This window comes from Typopeltis vanoorti, chromosome 18 (assembly GCF_054136105.1).
Source record: "Typopeltis vanoorti isolate ZY-2024b chromosome 18, IOZ_Tvanoo_1.0, whole genome shotgun sequence".
Taxonomy (NCBI): Eukaryota; Metazoa; Arthropoda; class Arachnida; order Uropygi; family Thelyphonidae; genus Typopeltis; species Typopeltis vanoorti.
In genome coordinates, this window is record NC_143566.1 from 78,339,693 (window position 1) to 78,356,227 (window position 16,535).

General features: G+C 36.5%; 1 protein-coding gene across 1 annotated transcript in view; it reads left to right on the forward strand.

The window, feature by feature from the left end:
• Positions 1–14,872, forward strand: part of PIG-T (phosphatidylinositol glycan anchor biosynthesis class T) — a 179,442-nt gene extending 164,570 nt beyond the window's left edge. The window contains exon 11 of the mRNA XM_090408085.1: positions 14,691–14,872. Within this exon, the coding sequence (XP_090264211.1) occupies positions 14,691–14,805 (115 nt within the window). The 3' untranslated portion in view covers positions 14,806–14,872. The remainder of the gene's footprint in view (positions 1–14,690) is intronic.
• Positions 14,873–16,535: the final 1,663 nt, after the last annotated feature.

The window sequence follows — 16,535 nt, forward strand, 5'->3', positions numbered from 1 at the left end:
GTTCCTCAGTTTCAGGAAACCAGCATGGGGTGTGCTGTTTCCGGAAACCTCTTGGTATACATCATTTTGCAGCACCTATCAGTAATCATACAAAATGTTTGTAATTTTTGACTTCAGGTTGAATCTAACACCAATGGGTGTTAGATTCAATTTGTTTAAAGTACTCTTCCCAGTTAGCTTTCCAAAAATTCCATTTTGGTCTTTCCACAGATTGTATAATTGGGATTTGTGTTCCTATAGTGACTATAACGGGTCTATGTTGAGATCCTTCCAGGATCTCAACATAGACCCGTTATTTTCACTATACTAAGTACTTTCCTATCATTGGGTAAAAAATTATCCTCGGTGTTACAAGAGACAAAGCAGAGGTCAGGGTTTGAATCTTTCTTCCATCTACCTGATTTAAAAGTTCCAGAGTCTTTTGCATCAAAAACCAGTGATAGCCAAAGGCTCACAGCCCATTCCATCAGTCTACTACCATCGATATCATTTTACAATAGCTCCAGGAATAACTGATTGATCTCATCCATTTCTTTAGGATGGGTAGAGTCCCCTAATGAGTGGTTCACGATGAAATTAATGCACCCGGTTTGTCACTCCTTGCTACATCCCCTAAGAGTAGTCTTCATGGCTGTTATCCATGTGTGTTCACTGGGCCAGTTCGCTTGCTTGTGGGAGATAAAAAAATCCCAGATAAACTGGTGGAAAAAACCCTGCTGTCCATGCCCAAGACTGGCTAACTTGGCTATGGCTGAGGAAGATCCTTAAGCTCCTCACATCATTGACAGGAATTGAACCTAGGACACTCCTTCCCCAGGCATATGGTTGTGAAGCACAATGTCACTAGGCTAACTGTGCAGACCCAGGAGTAATGTTGACTGTTAAAATCTCCTATGTAGACTACTGGATGTTGGTGAGCAAGAAGAGCTGGGATAGACCAAGTTTGTTTTGGTGGTTTGTAAACTGACACTATGGTTGTGCCAGCTGCCTTTGCTGTGATGATCTCAATGTTATTATGATTAGAAAAGGATAGTATTTTGCAGTTTTCTATGTTCTCTCAGATGTATTGGTGACAGGCTGTAGCCCAGTGACCTGTAGCTAGTGATATTAATTCTTGTGGTAATCTCATCTTTGCTAATATGTAGTTCCTGGACAGAGATTACATCAATGTTATTTGTCCTGCAGATTTTTCCAAGTAGTTCACATTTGGCTCGGGAGGCACCCTATATATTAATTTGCAATATCCATAGGGTGATTTTTTTTTTGAAAAGGCCTGCTTCGTTTCTTCCTGATACAATTTCCATTCAAGTTGCACATATTTGCCAGGAGGTCAAAATAAATGACAGATTCAGCTGCTAACAGTCATGAAAGTTTAGCCGCCAGAGACATCACCCAGGTGCACCATAATGAGGCATTTCATGAAAAAATTATCACCTGTACAGGATACAATGTTACTACATGAAAAACTTACATCACCACTAACTTCCTATCTTCAATTTTCCTCCATATCAATCTGTTACCTGTCAAGACTCCAACAACAATTCAATCCACCTATATATTGGTCTTCTTCTGGGCCTTTTCCCTGCCAACCTGGGAGAGAACACTTCTTTTGCTAATCTTTCCTCTCCCATTCTGTTTAAGTGACCATACCACCTGAGATTAGTTCTGCTAACACATTCCTGGATGCTACCATTGTTAAGTTCTTTCCTAATATCCTCGTTTTTAATATGATACTGCCACTGATGCATCTGTTCATGCCTCTAATCTTTCTCAGGACTCTCATATTTGTGATCTCTACTCTTTGGTCAAGTGTTTTATTTCTAACTCAGCTCTCAGATCCATAAGTTAAAATTGGTTTAAACACAGTCCTGTATACAGCTAATTTAGTATTTTGGCTAATTTCTCTCTTATTCCATATAAATTTGTTCAGTTGACTTCCTACCATACCAACTTTATAAATTGTTGTCTATTTCCATATTTAATTACTATTTTCACTAAAAATCGTTCCTAAGTAGCTGAAATGTTTTACTTGTTCTATAGGTTCTCCATTCACAATGCAGTTGATACTTTCACTGCTTCTGCCTATTTTCATTGCCTTTGTCTTGTTACTGCTGACCTTCATACCAAATCTATTACAACAGTTATTCAGTTTAATCAGAGACTCTTTTAGACTTGTACTGGATTTATTTAGAAGTGTTATACTATAACATCATCTGCATAAAGTAAAGAGCTGACATTAACATCTCCAATTTTGATATCAGGTTTAATGCCCCTTTCCTTCATAATATGATCCATATAGATAATGAATAACAGAGGGGATAATGTACATCCTTGTCTGACACCAGATTTAACATTAAACACCTTCCTATACTTCCTTCAATTCTAAATGCTGACATACAACTTAAATAAAGACTAAGCATTGTTTGATATAAAGCTCCTTTGACACCATACAACTGTAGTGTGTGGAATAGCTTTTCTGTTGACACCTTATCATATGACTTTTCCAGATCTACAAAAACTTAAATACAGAACTTTGTTACATTCCCATGATTTCTCAACTATTTGTCATAAAGTGAAAATCTGATCCTAACAGCTTCTATTTGGCCTGAACCCAGCTTGTTCTTTCCCAAACTCCTCCACAATATTTCTTAGCTGTTTCTCAAGAATATTTGCATAAATCTTACCAGGAACACTCAATAGGAAAATACCACTGTAATTCTCACATTTAGTTTTATTTCCCTTTTTATATAGGGTACTATGAAAGTACTACTCCAATCATCTGGAATTGATCCTTCTGTAAAGGCCTTCTGAACTATGCAGTGCAGCCAATGTAAGACTTTTATACTCCATTCTTGAGCATTTCTGGCTGAATATCATCCACTCCAACTGCCTTTCTGCATTTCAGGCCATTGATGGCTTTTTCTACTTCAAGTATGGATATGTATTCCTGATTGCATGGCTGTTGATAATTTTTTTACCACTGTGCTGTTACTGATTGTTTCAGTTATCAATTTTTAGAAGTAATTACTCCAAACTTCAAGAATATCTTTTTCTGCAGTTTATATATCATCTCTAATTCCTTTTACAACACTCTTTCCTCCATTTCTGAGCTTCTTTAACAACCTCCAGAATATCTTGCCACCTTCTTGATATTTATTTTCTGTGTTCTTACCAAAGGCTTCCCATGACGTGTTTAGCTTTCTTACATTTGTCTCTGTATTCTCTAAGAGCACAAGCTGACTTATTTTATTTTAGAATAGTTCAGGTGCAAACTTGTTTGCTTACAATTGGATAAAGGATTAAACCAAGTATATAATTTCTTGGTCTGTGTAATTTATAGTATAACTATGAAGGAGCTTATAGGAAGATGATTTTATATTAAATTAGGTGTGACACAAGGATGCATATTATCTTCACTGTTATTCATCATGTATATGATCACTTTCTGCAGAAAAATGATATTGAGCCTGATATGAATATTTTTAATATTCACCTCTGTTCTTTACTTTATGCAGATGATGTTTTACTCCAAAGAAATGTAGTAGAAATCTGCTGGATTCCCTGACTAAATTGAATGTCAGCTGTGATAAATTTCATACTGAAAACTCAAACTGCTTTCTGAATGGACATCCTATAGAATGAGTAAAACATTTAATTGCAATTTTTAGTGAAGGTGGCAAAAATTACAAACTAAATAGGGAAATAGACAACAGAATTTATATGGAATAAGAGAGAGAGAAGGATGAGTTAAAACACTAAACTTGCTGCATATAAGACTGTCCAAACCAATTTTAACTTATGGATCTGAGAGCTGGGTTAGCAAATCAAGCACTGAAGACCATAAATATGAGAGTTCTTAGAAAAATTAGAGGAGTAAATGTGTAGCATCAGTGACAGAAAAATTAAAAATAAGGATATTAAGAAGGAACTCAACATTGTTAGCATTCAGGAATGTATGAGCAGTGCTATTCTCAGATGGTATGGTTACTTAACCAGAATTGGAGAGAAAAGGTTGAGCAAAACTGACATGTTTTTACTAGAATGGCAAGGAAAAGATGAAGATGAAGACCTTGATCAGCCCAACAAGAGAAATTTGATCCTGACTGAAGATCTGAATATCATTAAAAGTAAGGTGGAGTGAGTCTTTTTTACCAGGAATAATAAGACAGAACTCTTTTTGGTTGTCTTGAAGTTCACTAGAGAATCAGGAGATCAGTATTTTAAGATATTGGTTATTGAGGGTTATGAAGCATATGACTGTAAGAGTTATTGAATGAAGAGGAATGGGCTGTCATCAACAAAACTATGGACATGATTTTTGATCAGTGAGAAAAGGTTGTTAATGTATAGAAGAATGAGTGACCTAATGTACCCATTATTGATAGAGAAATTCAAAGGGAAGGATTATCCATGCCAGAGAGAAAACTGTTGATCAAATCTCCAGTTTCCTCTTTGGTGAAGGGCTAAAAGCAGGCTATAATATTGTCTGCCTTTTTCTATTCCTCATTTCAATTTTATTTATTCATATGGAGTTTCCTCCCATTTCTCCCCCGTCCCTATTGGGGCGAGTTGAGCCCCCCCCCCTGGAGGGTTAAGTATTTATGGCTGTAGATCAAGGGGCCGGTTTACCTGCTTGTGGAATGAAAAACCACAGATAAACTGGGGGAAAAAACCTTGCTGTCCACGCCCAAGACCAGCTAACTTGGCTATGGCTGAGGAAGATCCTTAAGCATCTCACGTCAGTGATGGGAATCGAACCCAGGACACTCCTTCCCCAGGCATATGGTTGCGAAGTGCATAGCCACTAGGCTAACTGCGCAGACCCTCATTTCAACGAACAGTGATATTTTGAAGGTCTTTGTACACACTTGCCAGTTTGTGTTTGGTGGATGGTTACTGTATGACAATTCAATGCCACTGATTATTCAAGATAGTATAACAGCATGAATTATCTTTTGAGGGCTTGTCCATAAATTATGTAACACTATTCTCCACATTCAATTCCTCCCCCAGATTTAGAAAGTGACATAGATATAGATACATACACCGAAGAGCCAAAACATTTTGACCACCTACCTAATATGATTTTGGTCCTCCATGTGCTGCCAGAATAGCTCTTATCCAGCATGGCATTGATGCTACAAGATTTCTAAAGGTTTCTTATGGTATCTGGTACTAACCTTTAACCAGCAAATCCCTTAACTCTTGTAAGTTACGTGGTTGAGCCACTGCAGAGCAGATGTGCTGTTCCAACACAATTAGATTGGATTGATGTCTGGAGAATTTGGAGGCTAGGGCAATAATTGGAAGTCTTCCTCATGTTCTGCAAACCATTCCTGCACAATCCAAGCAGTGTGGCATGGCACACTACTTTGATTATCCTGCTGAAAGAAGGCACAACCAGAGGGGAATACTGTTGCCATGAAGGTATCTACCTGGTGTGCAATGATGTTTAGGTAGGTGGAAGACACCATAGTTTCCTGCACATGAATGACTGGACCCAGCAAAACGTTGCCCAAAGCATTACACTGCCTCCACTGGCTTGTTTTCATCCCACAGTTCATCCTGGTGCCAACACGTTTCCAGGTAAACAGTGCACATGTATCCGGCCATCCACATGGTGCAACAGGAAATGAGATTCATCGAACCAGGCAACCTTCTTCCACTTGATGCTCGCCTGCCCATTCGAGGTGCTTTCAACAGTGAATCGAGGTTAGCAAGGGTACTGAGTGGCCTGCAACTGTGCAGCCTCATTTTCAGCAGAGTTTGATGCACTGCGTGTTGTGACACATTACACCCATCATCAGCATTCACATTATTGGCAAGTTATGCCACAATAACCCTTCTGTTGGCTCATACCATCTGGGATAACCTTTGCTCACCTTGAGCATCAATGAGCTGTAGTCAGCCCACACCTTGCCTACAGTTCATGGTATTTCCCTTTTTAAAGGTACTCACCACGGCTGACTATGAGCACCCCACAAGCCTTGCTGTCTTGGAAATGCTCTGACAAAGTCAGCTGGCCATCATTTGGCCTTTGTCAAACATGCTTAAGTCTGCTGCCTTTCCCATCTGAAGAACAACTCTGAATAACAGAGTGCAGTATGAAGTATAATAAATTTAGTTTAATCCTTTATCCAAGTGTGAGCAAACAAAGTTTGCGCCTGAAAGTATCTTACCCCAGTCCTGAAGATACTTTCAGGCACAAACTTTGTTTGCTCACACTTGGATAAAGGATTAAACTAAATTTATTATACTCTAACCAAGTGAAAAATAAACTTTCAACATCTTTCTCTAAATCCAGAGTAATTTATTAAAAAAGGGCGGCACACCATTTGGCAACTCCTATAGGTAGAGATGACCTGCAAATGCTTCTGCCTGGTATCTCAGCTTGGGCCTGGCTCCCACTGAAGAGACCTCAATAAAGGTCGAAACTAGTCTGGGTAGTGGCCCTTCCCTTAATGCATAACATTAGACATATCCACAAGGAGATGTGTTTTGCATTATAGGAGATACTGAGACAGGAGTGTTGGTAGCTTGCTCCACCTTTGCAACGAGTTGTCCTGGTGTTGTACCACCTTACCCCAGTCCTGAAGATACTTTCAGGCGCAAACTTTGTTTGCTCACACTTGGATAAAGGATTAAACTAAATTTATTATACTCTAACCAAGTGAAAAATAAACTTGCAGTATGAAGTGTTATTCATACTGTTTCATGACCTGCACACACACACACACACACACACGGAGTCATCTTCCTGCAGTTTCTTCGATCTGCATGAAGACGCATTGGTCATAATGTTTTGGCTCTTCAGTGGTGTAAATTATACAATTATTATGATTTTATGGAAGCTGTAACTGTAATGTAATGAGTGAATGCAAAATAAATGTTCATTTTGGAGCTGTTATTTATTCATTTATGGTGAAGGTGAGAAAGGATGACTTGAGAAACTATAAAATATTTCTCTTGCCTCTATAAACAGGTAATAAACAGGTAAAAAACCAGTGTTTCTCAAACTTTTTTTCGACTACGGAATACTTCACAAATCCTGAGATTTTCACGGAAGACCTTGGTTATTTTGTAATGTATAAAATAATTAATTGGTAATTTAGCTGATTTATATTATTAATCAATAATTGATGATTAATTATTAATTGATAATTAATTAAACATCAATTGAACCATCATTAAATTAATTTGTGCTGACAAATTAATTAAAAAGTGACAAATTCCAGAACTTCTCATGGAACACCTATTCATCTTCTGCAGAACACCAGTGTTCCAGGGAACACCAGTTAAGAACCACTGTTTAAGTTTAAGACAATAAACAAATAGTTTATTGTCTTAAACTATAGACAGTCCCAGTTATCAACAGACAACTCCCACTTACTTATTTTAAGATTAGTTGAAAGATTTTAAACTAGTTTAAGATTAGTCAAAATTATGACATTGTAGGAGTTTTGATTTACAATTTTAAGCTATAATTCACACTTTCTTGCCAATGGTCAAATTGAATAGCAATCTCAGCTTTGTTAATAAAGGATGGAGGTGGGGGGGGGGGGGGTTGAACAATTTATTGACTTACTATTCGTTTTATTTTGTAGCTACATCTTGGAGCCTCTAATAGCTCTAATTTTTAATACAAATATTTATCAAATTCATGATGGCTACCCTCAGGGGACATACAGGATAATTATGATATTGCTGCATAAAACAGTTACAATATTGCTAACTTCCATTCAAATTAATCTGTTGTCTGTCAAGATTCCAATATTATCAGATGTTATATTTCTTTCTTCTAAGGCACTTTTTACTGTTTCAATCCGCTTACATCTTGGTCTGGGTCTTTTTTCCTACCTACCTGGCAAAAAACAGTTGTTTTGCTAATCTTTCATTTCCCATTCTGTTTAAGTGACCATACCACCTGAAATTAGCTCTACTAACATTCCTGAATGCTAACAATGGTAGGTTCTTTCCTAATATCCTCATTTTTAATGTGATACTGCCATTGATGTAATCAGTTAACTCCACTAATCTTTCTCAGAATTCTCATATCAGAGGTCTCTAGTCTTTGATCAAGTGTTTTATTTCTAACCCAGCTCTCAGATCTATAAGTTAAAATTGGTTCGAACACGGTCTTGTATACAGCTAATTCAGTATTTTAACTCATTTCTTGCTTATGCCATATAAATTTATTCAGCTGACTTCCTACCATACCAGCTTCACTAATTCCGTTGTCTATTTTCATATTTAATTTACCATCTTCACTAAAAATTGTGCCTAAATAGCTAAAATGTTTTACTTGTTCTATAGGTTCACCATTCAGGATACAATTAATTTTTGCAATGTTTCTGCCTATTTTCATTTTCTTTGTCTTTTTATTGCTGATTTTCATACCAAATTTATTACAAGTTATTCAATTTAGTCATGGAATCGTGCAGACTTGTACTGGATTTATTCAGATGTATAACATCTGCATAAAGTAAAGAGCTAAGATTAACATATCAATTTTGATATCAAGTTTAATGCCACTTTCCTTCATAATGTGATCCATATAGATAATGTACATTTTTGTCTGCCACTAGATTTAACATTAAACCATCTTCCTGTACTTCCTTCAATTCTAATTGCTGACTTACAACTCAAATAAAGACTAAGTATTACTTGATATAATGCCCCATTGACACCATATAACTGTATCGCTTTGAATAGCCTATGCCTTTTCCAGATCTACAAACTTAAATACTATTTGTCTTAAAGTGAAAATCTGATCCTAACCTCTATTTAGCCTGAATCCAGCTTGTTCTTCATCACGTTTCCCTTCCATAATTTTTCTTACCTGTTTCTCAAATATACTTGCATAAATCTTACCAGGAACACTCAGCAGAGAAATATATCTGTAATTCTTGCATTCAGTTTTATTTACCTTTTATAGATGGGTAGTATGAGAGCTCCACTCCAATCATCAGGAATTCGATCCTCTGACTAGGCCTTCTGAATTATATAGTGCATCCACTATAAAACTTCATATTTAAGCATTTCTAGCAAAATTTCATTTATCCCAGCTACCTTTCCACATTTTAGGTTTTTTATTACTTTTTCTATTCTTGTATGGATATTTATTCCTGACTGTATTCCTGTCCAATGTCATGCTGATATTGCTTGTTTCATTTAGCAATTTTCAAAGTAATTACTCCAGACATTAGAATATCTTTATCTTCAGTTATGTGTCACCTTGATCATCTCTGAATCCTTTTACAGTACTCTTTCCTTTTTCTAATCTTTTTCAATAGCCTCCAGAACATTTTGCTGCCTTTCTGATATTTATTTTCTATGTTCTTACCAAAGTTTTCCCATGTTTAGCTAGTTTTACATAGTGCAAAAAATACAGATATTAAATAGGCTTAACCATGAACAATATATTTTTATATTTTTAGTCCTTTTATGTTTGAAGTTAATGACAGGACAAAATAAAGAGTTCCTTGAATACTGTGGTATGACTTTTTATTAATCATCAGAGGGGCCAGGCCTTAATAGTTGTGCAAAAAGATAACAAAACAATACAAACAGATACAACATTTGTGTATCTGTGTGGAAAAGTAATCACAGAATTATTATTTTTTAATTTTGCATAATCAAACTTAGCTAAAATTCTCAGCTGTCACAGGTAAAGAGGAGAAGTGAATCTTATCCTTCTATTTAATGATCTACAGACAAAAGTTTATATGATCATGAGGCTGTTGTTATGTGAATTGTTACTTAATCATATGGCCTCATGACATGGAATAATTTTATAAACTTCTTGAGTTGGTTGCAATTAAAGATACATTTCTTTAACATACATTAGCACCTCCATAGCGCAATTGGAAGAATGACAGTACGTTGCGCCCTTCGATTAGAAAGGGCCTAATTTTGATTCTCGTCATGATGGGGGAATCTTTATATGGACTTTTTCAATCGAAGGTGAGTTAGCTGATCTCATACAGAGGTAGCAGGGTTTTTTCTCCCAGAAACTCAGGTTTTTCATCCCGCATACAGACAAATCGGCCCTTCAGAGCACGCAATTTACAGACAAAAAAAACACTAGCTGTGGTGGTTGTGAGCAGTAGATGGCGTTGATGTAGATGATTGGTAGTAGAGATTCTGTGTAGTAGTGGAGATGGAGAGTTATACAGTAGGTGTCTTCCCACAATGAGTCTTCGGACTCCTTGGAGGTGTCACGAATAATAATAATAATAATAATTTCCCTGCAGAGTTGTAGAGGGGGAGAGGAATATTTCTGGACAAAATGATAAACAAAAGCTTGGGACAACAGTTTATCATTGGGAATTTATTGAAAGTACAGGAGGTTATAATCAACATATTAAAACAGAGCATTCTCGTTATTGCAGGATGAAGAAATACAAAAGGAAGAGTTGGTTTCCTTTACACCTGTGATTAAACAAATATACAAAAAATAAATTTTAGATAAAGTATCACACACATACAGATATAAATCCAAGTGCAGGAAACTTATCGTATATCACCACCATACTCTGTGAATGCTACATACAAGTTAGACATAAACCAATCCAGATACTATATTCTACATTATACTGGTGTTCTTACCAAGCAACTTCTTATGGTCTTCATCCTACTTTGATGTATGGATCACCAGCTTCCTGTTATGTCAAACACTGGGGGCTATGATAGACAGTTTTCTCCTTGTTATATTTTCAATCATTACTGGAATACCCTCTTGTCTATACATTGATGTTCTCTCTCTCTCTGCAATCTAGTCCTATTCATAGCTTTGCTAATGACAGTACCCTCATTCCTCTTCATCATTTACAAAATGTTGTAGTGCTCAGGTGATTCAGGCTTCAAGGTTTTTCTATAACCTTTGCTTTGAACACTGATCTCATTGCTATGCTCAAGTGGCACGAGGATAGCCTGGTAGGTATTAATGCCACCAAAGTGTAATGCTGTCTGTTTCCTAGAAGAAAGACAGTGCTTCACTTTTGACAATATTCTGCTCAGTAGCAAGGATCAGTTTTCTCTTTTTTGGACTGGCTTTTGCATTTAGTCTATCTAGCACAAATACATCACATTCATTGTCTCTTTATTCTCCAAAAAAAAGCTTGGTATTCTTTTTCATTCTGAACAATATTTCTCTTCTGCTCAACTCTTGACACTTGACAAATCTCAAATCTGCCCAGCCTTAGAATATTGTTCTCACATTTGGGATGTGCAGTTAGCTTCAGAATGCTTGATTGTATCCAGAAGAGAGCAATATTCTTAATAAATGACCCTTCTCTTACTGACTCCCTCCTTCCATGTATTTTTTTATAGGTATTTCCAGGGACATTGCTCGACTAAACTGACCATCTCCATTCCTCCACTTTTCTTTAATCATAATCATGTACATGAACATCTGCTGGTCAACATTCATATACTGTGCAGGTCCAACCTTATTGAATCAACTTCTTGTTCTCCTCCTTCATTCTATATACCTCTTCATTCTGTATACTGTTCTTTAGGACATTCTTCCTCATACTGTTTTCCCTAATGATTACAGCCCTTAGCTGTTCAAGAACGCATCAACAAATTCCTTTCCTCTTTCTAACACTTGCCTATACATGATTCTGATGCATCATATGTCTTAGGACCTCTCATGTAAGGGACTAATATATTAAAAATAAATAAAAAATCAAGGTATACAGGTTTATTCTGTAAAGCCTGTATTAGGTATACAAAACTGAGCATGTAAATATAAGTTTTGTCAAACACAAACACTGAACAGGATTGACATCACAATTGCAAATACCTTGGACAGTGAAGATGCATATACAGTGGTGTACTTGGATTTTACAAAAGTTTTTGATAGACTGCACATGATAAACTGTTAAATAAATTGAAACAGATGAGATTGGAAACAGAAAGTTGTATATCGAGGTGCAGTATCCTGAAAGAGGAAGGTCACTAATGGTGTACTGCAGTGGTCAGTTTGGGGACCATTGTTGTTCGATTTGTATGCCGTGATATATAGAGATGGGTTTAATTAGTAATATGCAGCTGATGTAAAATTGGGGAGTGCAATGCAGAGTCAAGCAGATGTTATTGTCTTACATAGACTTGAACTGTCAGTTCAGTGTTGCAAAGTGTATGGTTTTGAGATTTGGTAAGCAACAATGGGATGCAAAGTATACACTTGGTGGTGAAACTTTAAAAGAATTAGAGATGAGAGATCTAGGAGTAATGGTAGACAGGGACATGAAATTCGAGGCCACATTGCACAAATTGTGAAGACGTCACGTCGGATAATGGCAATGATGCAGAGAACTCTGACATGCAGAAATAGAGAGAGAGATTATGATGCCATTGTATAAGACCTTGTTCAGGCCGCATATGAATTATTGTGAGATTTGGTCACCTGGTTTTCATGGTGATGAGGATATGTTGAAAAGGGTCCAGCAGAAAAAATTCACAAAAATGGTCAGTGGTCTTCAGAATGTGGAGTATGAGGATAGATTGAGAGAATGTAAGTTGCAAAGCCTCGTGAATAGGAGGAAGAGTGGGGAATATGATTGAGACATATAAGCTAGCTAGGGGTTGTTATGAGGTTGACATGGAAGAGATTTTTCCATGTCAACCTGACATGGAAAAATGTATAAGGAGGGTATGAGCAGAGGAGTGAGGAGAAGGTTCTTTGCATGGAGAGTGGTTGGTGAGTGGAATGCATTGCCTGAATGTGCATGTGTATATGTGTGTGTGTGTGTTTGTTATGAATGTAGACACATTGAATTAGTTTTCAGTGGTTGGATGAGCATTGTGTACAATAGTGTGAACCTTCCATGATGAGTCTCTTACTCCATGGAGATCAGATGATGATGATAATAATAATAATTATTATTATTATTATTTAAATTAAGGGGATATTTAATCCCACATTATTTCAAAGCCGAATAAGAAAACTCTAAGATAGAAATCAAAGAGTTTCATGGTGAATATAGCAAACTATAAAAGTTCAGCGAGTCCAAGCGTGAGCAAACACCTGGGTGGTACAATACCGGGGAACTTGTTGTAAAGATGGATAAAGCTAGGATCGCTATTCTTAGTATTTGCCCTAATGTAAAACTCATCCCCTAGGAGATATGTTGCTTTACATTAAGGGAGATAGGTCACTGCCCAGACCGGTTTCAATCTTTATTGAGGTCTCATCAGTGAGTAGGTAGACCAAATAATACCAAGATTATAGTGATAATAGCTTTAATACTTTACAGTACAAGTTGTCAAAAAGGTGCACAGATAAATTAATGAAATAAAGAGCCAAAACGCTTCACTTCGGCGATGTTAAAATTATTTAAATTAAGGGGATATTTAATCCCACATTATTTCAAAGCCAAATAAGAAAACTCTAAGATAGAAATCAAAGAGTTTCATGCCGAATATAACAAACTATAAAAGTTCGATGAGTCCAAGCGTGAGCAAACACCTGGGTTGTACAATACCGGGCAACTTGTTGTAAAGGCGGATAAAGCTTGGATCGCTATTCTTGGTATTTGCCCTAATGTAAAACTCATCCCCTAGGAGATGTATGTTGCTTTACATTAAGGGAGATAGGTCACTACCCAGACAGTTTGGTTTCAACCTTTATTGAGGTCTCATCAGTGAGTAGGTAGACTAAATAATACCAAACAATTATTACTATTATAGTGATAATAGCCTTAATTATTTTACAGTACGAGTTGTTAAGAAGGTGCACAGATAAATTAATGTATTATGAATTAATGTATAAAATCAATTAAAAATAAGTTTTTTATTCGGCTTTGAAATAATGCGGGATTAAATATCCCCTTAATTTAAATAATTTTAACATTGCCGAAGTGAAGCCTTTTGGCTCTTTATTTCATTAATTTATCTGTGCAGCTTTTTGTCAACTCGTACTGTAAAGTATTAAAGCTACTATCACTATAATCTTGGTATTATTTGGTCTACCTACTCACTGATGAGACCTCAATAAAAGTTGAAACCGGTCTAGGCAGTGACCTATCTCCCTTAATGTAAAGCAGTATACATCTCCTAGGGGGTAAGTTTTACATTAGGGCAAATACTAAGAATAGCGATCCTAGCTTTATCCACCTTTACAACGAGTTGTCCCGTATTGTACCACCCAGGTGTTTGCTCACGCTTGGACTCGCTAAACTTTTATAGTTTGCTATATTTGGCATGAAACTCTTTGATTTCTATCTTAGAGTTTTCTTATTCGGCTTTGAAATAATGTCGGATTAAATATCCCCTTAATGTAAATAATTTTAACATCGCCGAAGTGAAGCCTTTTGGCTTTTTATTTCATTAATAATAATAATATCTGTATCATCAGTCTATTGAATTTCTTCTTGCCCTTACCTTTCATCCGATAATAATAATAACAATATCTTTACCCATTGGCTTAAGAAAATTTGGATTAACTCATCAACAGTAGGATGGTATGTAGTTCTGCATTGTACTCCACCTTGTTATACACTGATATCTTAGGTACCCCCACTTCATATATTGCTGTACTAAGCAACTTTACTAATATTAAAAGCTAGTATATCTGTTTAATACTTTTGAGAGTGCAGTATATATATTGTGGTATACTCTATATTCATTCTCTTTGTTATTTTTGGTAAGATTTAGGATATATATTTTTTTTTCACCTTTTCAAGATTAACTGCAGTTGAAGAGGGAAGCTCAACAGGTGTCTTATCCAAGATGAAGAACAAAATATCAAAGATAAAATTCTGGAATAATAAAAAATCTCAAGAAAAAAAGGAGCAGTAACTTATTAGAACTTAGCTATTTATATGTATTTATACTTGTATTATAAAAAATTGTATAAAAAAATTCTTTTTTTCCTTATCTATTATTATTGTGACATTCCATTGAGACTCACTCCTATGGTGAGTCTCAATGGTAAGTCTCTATTGAGACTTACCATAAAATCACATATTAAACTCATTTACTGTTTCTTCATGAACCATACTTTCAGCCAGGAGTACACTCATCCTTAATCTCTAAACAATATACCTGCTTTTATATAACTTATACAATGGCCCCTTTTACTATCATACCTCCCCCCCCCCTCCATACACACACCATATTTTGAAATATAATCCTGAAACAATTTTCAGCCTGTTCGAAAGAAACTTTTAGCATAGTTGAGATCTAGAACTCTTTCTGAACCTCAAGCAATTGAAGTTCATTAATCAAACTGGGAAATTACATTCTAGATTGCCTATCTTAATCTAATTCTTGTAGAGAGGCTTATATGCTGGTTAGACGTGATAACTAATAATTAAAGAATTGACAGCGTAGACTAGAAATATAAATTAAATAAACTTTAATATATACTTTCCGATATTTCGGCAAACGTTATGTTGCCATCTTCTTGGGAACTTAATATAAAGACAAGTGCACGTAAGTACTACATAACATCAAATGAGAACAGAAGCTAGGAAGCTACCATTTTCCTAAAGTCCTGATGGTGCCCCCCCCCCTGGTGGGCTATATTGGTAGTTCTTGGCCTTTGGGCTGAAGTTCTTCTGATAAATGTTTCCCAAATTTGTGGCAGTCTCATGCATCCAAATTTGTTGAGGTTTGGCATGTTCCTAAGGGCTGAGGCTGATTCCATGAATTAGTCTTTCATATTTGAACTTGCTGTGGTGTATTACTCTGGCTTTCTTCCATCTTATTCTGTGGCGAGTATCCAGAGCGTGGTCTGCAAGCCCAGAGTGGCTGTACTGGTGAAATCGGATGTAATCCTTGTGTTCTGAGATTCTGATATTTGCTGTCCTGCCTGTTTGGCCAAAGTAGGATAATTTACAGCTGCAAGGGACCTGGTATACACCAGGTAGGTCTAGGAGAAGTGGTTGGTCTTTAGTGGAGCAGATAAGGGATGCCAATTTTCTGTATGGTCTGTTACAAGTGGTCAAGTCATGTTTTTTTAAGATTTTGTTGATTTTTTCCGAGGTGCCTCGGATGTAGGGAATGGTGATGGATTTAGAGTAATCTTTTTTGTGAAAGGGGGGGGGAGGTGGATAACTGGTTTAAGTATTTTTTGAATTCTTTTGGGGGAGTAGCCATTGGCTGAGAAAGTGTCACAGATGTGATTTAGTTCGGTGGTTAGAATTTTTCTTGATCATTTGAACAGATTATTTTTGCCCTGTTGAATAGTGTCTTAATAACTCCATATTGTTGTCAGGGGGAGGTGATGGGATTGTTGGTGAATGTATCTGCCTGTATGGGTGGGTTTTCTATAAACTGAGAAAACCAAGGTTTCATCAGGTTGACAGGTGACTAGTGTGTCTAGGAAGGGGAGGTTATTGTTTTTCTCTTTTTCCAGGGTGAACTTGATTCTAGGGTGTTGGTTGTTTAAGTGTGTTAGAAAGGAGAGGAGTGAATCGTGGCCAAATAGCGAACACGTCATCAATGTAGCGAAGCCATATGGTTGGTTTTTGTGGGGCTGAGTTTAAGGCTTTCTCTTCAAAAGTCTCCATAAAGAAGTTGGCCAA